The sequence below is a fragment of the Corvus kubaryi genome, unplaced genomic scaffold (assembly GCF_017639235.1).
Source record: "Corvus kubaryi isolate FWS band 111438036 unplaced genomic scaffold, C.kubaryi_AGA036_p1.0 split3-37173, whole genome shotgun sequence".
Taxonomy (NCBI): domain Eukaryota; kingdom Metazoa; phylum Chordata; class Aves; order Passeriformes; family Corvidae; genus Corvus; species Corvus kubaryi.
This window is the reverse complement of record NW_024582085.1, coordinates 307109-315729: the sequence shown is the minus strand read 5'-3', so window position 1 is coordinate 315729 and position 8621 is coordinate 307109. Positions and strand designations below refer to the sequence as shown.

Below are 8621 nucleotides of genomic sequence, written 5' to 3'. Positions count from 1 at the left end.
AATTTGCTGCAAAGAATTGGTGCAAGAGCCTGAGTCACATCTAGCAGTGTGAGCAGATAACCTGAGGCTCACTGAACACACTGTGGAGAACAATGAATGCTGAGATCAACAGCCTGTCATGCATGTACAAACTGGCCCCAGGTAACATGACTAAAGCAGAGCACGTTGTGCTTGAGAAAGATGCACAAAACCTACACTTTTGAGTTTATTTTATTAGTCTTAATGGCCTGACTTCCGCATGTCTCATTTCCTTTTATTGAAGCTGTCAGAGGCATTACATTATCTCACATGAGTGCAAAAACAGCATTTCAGTCGAGCTCATACAGACTTTAAATGCCACAGCTGAAGAAAACAAGCCAGTGGGAACTGCAAAGGGAGGGGGCGGGAGCAGAGTCCAGAGCACACCTACAGGCAAAATCTCCAAAGGCCTCCCAAACCAGCCAAGCACAGTCTCTAATCAGAGGCAGGGAGAGAGAACGGATAGGTACTTCTCTAGCAAGCTGGATGATTCACTGAAGAGCGGCAAGCAGTCCTGTTGCAACAGAAGGCTGATGAGTAATTGATGGCTCGTCCTAGGCCCAAAGCTGAGTCTTCTACCCCAGTGCAGAGTCGTCTGCCAAACCACCTCCAGCCACAGGCCCAGGGGGCAGCAGCACCTGCACTGCTACTGCGAAGGTTTGAAAGAAACAGCATTGCACTCGTATTTTCACAGGAGTTCCCCAGTGCTGCCCAGTTCCCCTCAGTTACTCATACTCACCGCAACATTTCATCCTTATTAGCACTCTGTGACAGGGAAACACATCCCAGCTACAAAGACAAAGAAAGAGCTAACCAGGTAGCCAGTGGGGGATGTATTCTCTCTTTTACAGGCATGCTGCTGGCAGCGATCCTGTGTCGTGCACAAAGTACCCCCCTCGGGTCCCTGCACATGAGGCTCAAGGCACTCACTCACTCACCTCCCCAGCCCTTCTGCTCATCTCATTTCCAAGATGTGAAAGACAGTGGTGGCAAAATTAACTACTAATGGCCAGAGACAGCCTTTTACAGCTGACCTGCCTTCACACAGCTGGCATTTGGACAGCAGGAAACCACGACATTCTGGCATTAGAAAAAAACCTGCTCCACATTTTTTTCCCAGCCAGATTTCCTTTTAAGTGAGTCGCTCACATCCACATGTGTGTCATGCACAGCAGGGACAAATCACTACTGGCCAGGGTGCCATCAGAGGGGAGGCTCACAGGGCATTATGTACATGTACCGTGGCAAAGTCTGACCTTTATTTCAATGCTGCACATCCTCAAATCCTGGGAAGCCCAGGGGAAGTACTCAGCTGCTCTGTACATATCATAATTGTGGTATAAAAGCAGTTAGCAATATACAGTTTAAATAAGGCAACAGTCATTGTAGTTGAGTCCATAATTTACAGGACTACTTTTCACAGTAATTTTAACAATAACAACACAGCTCAACATCCCTATGCTATGCACATGCACAGTGCTGAGCTAGTGCCCCAAAAGCCCGTGCACAGCCTTTCCCAGTGTCCCTGCACAGGGGTCCTGAGGCACTGGGCACAAGCCTGCCCAGGTCTGCTCAGAGACAGTATCTTGCCACACACACACACGTGTGTGCACACAGAGAAAACCATCTGGCACCCAGGCTAAATGACACACCTCACTGCCTACTGATGGCTGCAGGCCACACAGCAGCTATCGGTGTGACAAGAAAACATTCCCCAAATAACACCTAGGAACATGTCTATCCTCCCTGAGAAGCAAAGAGCCTGTCTCACCTAGTCCCCAATGCCAGGGCCATCTGCACTTGGGTAAACAGGGAGGCCTCCCCCCTTCTAACAGGAAGATGAAAAGAATCCCTGCTTGCATGGCACTGCACAGGCTGCTCCTGCCCAGGATGGGACCAGGGAGGAGGGAGGTGGAACCACTCTGATAACTGAATGTGGACAGATCCCTACAGACTCCCAAACAGCAGCCAGATGACTTCACACACTCACAGAGCAGCGCAGGAACCACAACTATAAATGATATTCTCCAGGGGTGGTGGGAAGCGGGAGAAGGAGTAAGTTCACAGTGGAAAATTTCCTTTCCCTCTAAAGGGAGAGGTTGGAGTGACACAGCAGCACTGCTGTTCATGGCCCTGCTTCTGACAACCTTGGAAAGCCCCAGAGGAGACCCCACATTCCATGAACAACCTCCCTCCACCTTCACAGAATGAAGAGCGTTTCATTGACCTCGAATCTAGGGCTGACAGAGGAGGGATGGGCACGGGGACAGGAAGACACCACACAGCCTTGCTGCTGCTCCTCCTGCATGTAACAAACTCTTCCCTGCTTGCACAACCCACTGCTGTGCTCCAGACACGCCTTACTGTGCATTTTACTCTCATCCGCTGCTGGAAGAAAGGCAAGACTCTAGCTTTAGTTTGACTATACTAACTGAGGAAGCTGCTCAAAGGTCACCAGGATTGCTTGCTTTGCTCATCTTTGCAATATTTTCTGCAGCTTTTTGGCCACGTGGATGGCTTACTGAAAGTCCTCAGCCCCTATCTCCTCTCACCAAGTCCCAGGAGGGAGGGATGCTGAAAACTGCCAAATGTGAGGTGCCAACACTGTGACTGTGAGTTCAGCAGCTCTTTAAATACTGTTCTTGCAGATCTGTGGTTTCCTACTCCTGCTGGGAAAAAAAACACTACAGAACACATTGAGCCTGACCCACAAGACATGGCTGGGGCAGCCACCAATTTAACCACTGCTTGTGAAATATGGTGAGGGTTGTTGTGCAAGGAGATAAGGAAGTGATGGTGTCCCACGCTACTGCTTGCAGCAATACCTCTGCCTAGTGTAGGCAAAGCTTCAAAAGTCCAACACCCCAGAGAAAATCCAATCTCATTTACAATTCTCTTTCAGTTTTTTCACTGGGAAGGGTCCTCCCCCTTCACCAGCAGGCGTAGGGGAACAGAGGGTACTGGCTCCACTCTGCCATGGTGCTGTGGGCATGTCCCGGAGTCCCTTGTGTGTTGTACTCCGTGGAGAAGGCCGAGTAGCTCATTGCCCTGTACTGGCTGTGGGAAGGCACCACCCACTGCCCGAGGCCCTGCTCGGTGCCATAGGGACTGTACATGGGCGCCCGGGCCCCAGCTTTCCCCACAGAGTCCAGAGCCATGTTCACCACTCCTGTGTAGTCCTGGGGAGGAGGCAGAGGTGGGGGCAGTGGGGGCAGGTTGGTGAAGCCCTCTGGGAGCTGTTTGGAGTCGTGCTCGGGCACTGTGGTGAGATCCAAGGCATGGCACCTTGCCCGGAAATCGTTCAAGGTCGCAGCATCGCGGGTGGGAAGCTGCTGGCTGTCCCCAGCTTCGTGGAACCTGAGTCCAAGGGCAGAGAAAAGAGCGAGTCGGACCTTCCAGAGTGGAAAACCACCACGGAAAACCCACACAGATCCCCTGGGGAAAGGCATGGCAAGCTCTTCCATTTGCCTACTGCTTCATCTTACTGTTACTGTGGATTTTAGCCCAGGCCTCACTCACACCCACAGAAAAATGAAATGCCAGAGAAGGTGAATCCAGACTACCTTATTTCTGGCTCAATTCTAGTCTGGGCTCACTCACACCAAATTTTGCAATGAGGAAGGAAAAATCACTGGAGTCTTGCCACTCCTCCAATGGACAGGCAAGCTCTGTAGTACACAGAACTGGCTGAGAGAGCATTTTGGGACAGGGGAATAAAGAACATTACAAAGACATGAGTATGCCCAGAACCAGTGGGTTTGAACTGGAAGAGAAAGGCTATCCTTGGACCTATCTCCATGCTAATCTACCATCTCTCAACCACGTGTGCTATCCAACAGAAAGGCATCCTCCCCCTACTCCCAACTAGCTGTTTTTGTTAGGAAATACCCAGCAGAAGAAGACAAACCCCACCAATTAAAGGGTGGTGTTGGAGGAGAAGGTAGGACTCACCGGTATGTCTGGTAGGATGGCGTTGGCACTTGCTGCTCTCTAGCCAGACCCTCCCTCTGGTCAGCAGGCACTGGTGAGGCTGGAGGGAAGGCCTGGCTGCTGTTCTGCTCCGAGCCCCAGAAGGGATATCCACTGCTGACCACCACGGGGTTACTCTCTTCCTTCACATCTACATTCTCATCCTTCTCAAAATCTGACTCAAAGCAGGGAAAAGAAAGAATGGAAAAGAATGAGGAGGGAGAAGAGGGAGGCAAAGCTCACAATGGTCTATTGGCAGTTGCAGTAATCACAGGATGGTGGAAGGAAACACGCTAACACCTCCTGCAGTCCTTCTGTCTTAAGGGAATAACCCCTTCCAGCTCTTTTCTGCCCAGATACTGCGGTGATCAGTCCTGCCCTCTCTCCTTAGCTGTGCTACTGCAAGCAGCACTGTGAGCTGGAGCAAGGAATGACTTAGCTTAAAAACCTATCTGAATATCATCTTCTGGGTTTGTTGTGATCAATATTACCACGTTCCTCAGCACCAGGCTCCTTTTCCTCAGGCAACTTCCTCTTCTGGCTCTTGGCTGGACTGGGCTTCTGGCATTTGGCTCGTCCTTCCCTGGAAGGAAACAAGACATGGGGATAGCTTGGACGTTTTTTGCCTAGATATACAGGCAGCAATGCTATTAGGAGAAGAAATAAAATCAATAACATTTTTAAAGTTTAAGTAAAAAAGAGTCAGTTTTGGCCTTTTTTCATCAGGAAATGAGATTTTTTTTTTTCAGGCATAAAATAATGCAAAAAAAAATCTCAGATATTTTAGCAACATTTTCTGCTTGGGAAAAAACCTCCATTTTTTCCTTCTTTATTGCCAGTCTGGGGTTTCAATTTAAGCTTTTTTTTTCATCTCATCCACTGGCTGCCCTCAGACCAAGCAGAAGATCTCACTGGTATTGGTATCCATCTTCCATCTTGCAGACAAAATCTCCCACTGGAAGAGACACTTTTCCACTCACAGGAAAAGCAGACAAGGGAGCTTCCAAATGTCAGAATCAAGCTGATCTCCAAGAGACCAAATGATCTGCTGTGGACTCCTGTTATCACTGCTATTCACATGTCAGACTCCGGTCTAGCTCCAACATGCAGGTCTCAAATTTGTCACACCTCCCACATTTCTGTAGGAATTGTCACCTCCCACTCCCCACGTCTCTTGAGAAGAGGCTGCACAGAGGGACATCACTCCCAGATACAGGCAAATGCAGTGTGCACAATGCAGCAGGCTCAGCAGAGCTGGCTGGTAGAGTTTTGCTCAAAGACTTTGGGTAAAATTCACAAGTGAACTCCAGCTATAAATAAATTAAAATGAAAAAACAGTTTACCTTCGAGTGTTCTTCCCATGTTCACGGAAACCTTTAGCAAATGGATTGTTGTCAATCTTGAGCTTTGTAATCTTTAAATAAAAGGAACAAGACTCAGCATCACAGTGACTGGTTGGGTTCTTCACTGTTCCAAGACCTTAACCTCAGTATTTATCACAACAGATAAACTGTGTGAGAGTTTTGGACATGGCCTTGCCACAGTATCTCAGCTCTCCCAGCAGCTCCCATTATTGATAAGGAACTGACCCACAGAGAGAAGTGACTTTACCAGGGTCAGCAGGGATTTGACTAGAGAAATATGCAGGGTGAGTATCTGTATCTAGACCTGCAGCCATACTTTTTACTGCATTTGGAGTTCTGTGTGTCACTGACAGTGCACTCAATACCATCAAGGTGCATGACTCATCTCATCACGGAGCAGATTTTTCCACAGGAACCACAATGTGCCTATTTCTTCCCACTGTCCATCACAGGTGCCCAGGATGAGCAGACAGGAAGGAGACACCCTCCTTTACGAGAATTTTACGGACAGCATTTTGCAGTGCGTCCAGAAGCAGTGCTTGCACACCGTACCTGCTCGTTCTGGTAGGCAGTGACAGAGGTGAACACAGTCTCAGGGAAGCTGAACACCTGGAAGATGCTCCAGCGGACACTGAAGAGGTCATCTGCCTGCACAATGTGGAAGCGTGGCTTGTAACGGTGCATGGAGTGCAGGATGATCTGGGACAGACAAGGGACAAGGATTCCATGTGCAAACACTGCCAGCACACTGCAAATCTCCTGTGGAGACTCCCAGGACACCCATTTCAAACCAGGGATGCCTGCTGGGACTGGGGTCTCCACCAAGCCCCTTGTAGTGACAGTACAGACCCACGCCTTCCCTAGCTAAGAGGGCACGAGGGCTGGGCTGAGTGAGGAAGAAAGGGCACTTGGATATGTTTTAATTTCTACATTATTTAATTTCTCACAGATCCTGCTTATTTCCCACAGAGTTCGTCTGCAATGAATTCCAAGAGAGCACAGCACAACCTACATGCCCATGTTGATCCAAAGTGTTGTTAGTGAGCTTCAGTTTTTGGAAGGAGACAGGTTCTTTCATCCAGTGGCTGCCAGGAGCTGGGGAATCTGGGTGGACATAGGTGCGACAAGGGAGCTGGGGCTCTGCTTTTCCAGCAACTTCCCACTGATCTTTATTCCACTGTGAAGGGAAAGGCAGAAATCTGGAGCTTAAAAAAAAATGCTTTCAGTACAGGAAAACCCCGGCAAGTTTGCTTCACTGTCAATCCAGTGCACTCCTCTGAAGCACAAGTAACAGATTCTCTCTTACAAGCCATCATCATGTTACCAAATCAGCTCCAAGTTTAGGCCTCATTTTTCCTCCTTTTCTCCCAACGGCTGCCAGAAAAGTCTGACATTAATCATGATTAAAACTGTACTGCTTACAATGAAAATTAGTTACCTTTCCAGCTTCTCCCCAAGCAAAACTGACAAATAACTCCACAGAGGCATAAAATCCATCAATTACTTCTGAACTTTGTCCAAAGAGAATTTATTTATCAGTGTGACAAGTGAAGCATAAAGATTAATCTATTTCAAACAAAGATGAAAGCACAGCATAAATTCTGTTATTTAAAGTACTTACCTTGTACCTGAAGTTGTCCATTGGCACAAAATCTACCAGCATGAGGTACTTGGCATATGGGATTAAGCCAGAGACTTTGATTTTGCATTGTGGAAACATTCGTCTGAAGGAGAAATAAAAAATAGAGTATAAAGATTTCTCTGTAAAGTGGTTATTAATGATCAAGCAGCATGTCATGTTTACTCGCTACTGTGCAAAGCCCTGGCAGCAGTATTTCTCCAGCCAGCCATTGACCATTTGTCCATCTTTTTGATGGACTGTCTAGTCCTATGGGTTTAGATGGGATAGACACTAACAGGGCAGCAGTCACTGAAGGCCTGACACTGTTGCTGCTTTTGTTCTTCCAATTCCTCTAATACAACAGTGGGAAACTTAAAAGGAACTATTTGGAGGCTGTACGTAGTTCCTGGCCTGCTGCAGCTCTCACAGACCTGGAGGATGGATTAAATCTGAGCGTGGGTAGAAAATGCGTTCTCATCTAAGAGCACACCCAGCTTTCTGTTCCCGTGCTCCCTGCCACTACTTTTAACTTCTGACTTTGCAAAAGAGCTTTGACAGCTACCTCCCTACCCAAAGGGATTATTCCAGCTCACAGCAGCTTTGACACAATACTTTACAGTTTCACAATTCCATCTTCTTTCACTGCAAGCTCCACAGTACATGACTCATTTATACTTTAGAGGAGTCTGCACACACAGATCGTTACGAGTCTGCGCCATGTTCTTGTCTGCAAACACAGACTCAAACCCAAGCACTTACTGCTCAACTGCTGCTGCCTCCTGTGACCCAGGCAAAGGGAGCCCAGGGCACTTCCCAGAGCAACCTCCAAGTGACAGGAAGAACACCACTGTTAAGTGGTGAGATAAGGATACAGGAGTTTTCTCAGCATGTCAGTCCCACAGTGACCTTTTGCACTTCACAGTTTGGACTTCTATAACACCCTGAAAGTGCAATTCTTCTGCCAGGATCAGGGAGATCTGCATAACTGGCTACAAAACCAGTTTAAGGGCTACCATTTGAAAAATGAGCACTTGGAGACTTTGATAACAGCTCAGAAGGGTGTGGTGTGTGTGGGCAGCTGTCCTGTACGCCTTACCTGCCAGATTTGGTGATGATCATCTCAGTGCCTATCTGGTGAAACTTCATCCAGAGCCCCATGTCCTCGAGGGTGACCACGATGGAGCTCTGTGGGAAGGGCTCCAGGCTGGGGGAAGGAAGGGCCTCACACGGCGCTTTCACGTCTAGAGAGAGGAGACCGTGACTGCAGACAGACAGGAGGGGAACTGACCCTCGGGCTGGGAAGCCTGTGCCACAACAAACCTCTTAAAAACTGTTACTTTTCTTCAAAGGATTTTTGTTACTTAGTAGGCTCAGAGGTGCAGAGCCTTTTCCAACAGGTTTGTCTTTAGCTGGTAATTCCTTTTGTAAGGATCTGTGTGTTATACCAACTCAGTCTAAATTCCACTGTTACAAAACCCACACTGGCAGGCAGCCACAATCTAATGTTCTGGTATGATCAGGGTTACACAAAACACTTTACCAAGAGAATACAATGAAAGCTGAAAGGACTGGAAAGATTTTAAGTGCACCAGTGGGTAATAGGGGAAAATGACAAGTAGGTGGTCGCAGAGGTGAAAAATCCCCCCAGA

General features: G+C 48.0%; 1 protein-coding gene across 1 annotated transcript in view; it reads right to left on the bottom strand.

Annotated features, from left to right (window-relative positions):
• Positions 1-192: 192 nt before the first annotated feature.
• Positions 193-8621, bottom strand: part of LOC121658369 (T-box-containing protein TBX6L) — a 30745-nt gene continuing 22316 nt past the window's right edge. Inside the window, exons 5-12 of the mRNA XM_042015241.1 lie at positions 8069-8213; positions 6973-7075; positions 6364-6528; positions 5904-6050; positions 5331-5401; positions 4479-4570; positions 3970-4162; positions 193-3375 (exon numbers count right to left, since the gene is read on the bottom strand). Of these exons, the coding sequence (XP_041871175.1) occupies positions 2949-3375; positions 3970-4162; positions 4479-4570; positions 5331-5401; positions 5904-6050; positions 6364-6528; positions 6973-7075; positions 8069-8213 (1343 nt within the window). The 3' untranslated portion in view covers positions 193-2948. The remainder of the gene's footprint in view (positions 3376-3969; positions 4163-4478; positions 4571-5330; positions 5402-5903; positions 6051-6363; positions 6529-6972; positions 7076-8068; positions 8214-8621) is intronic.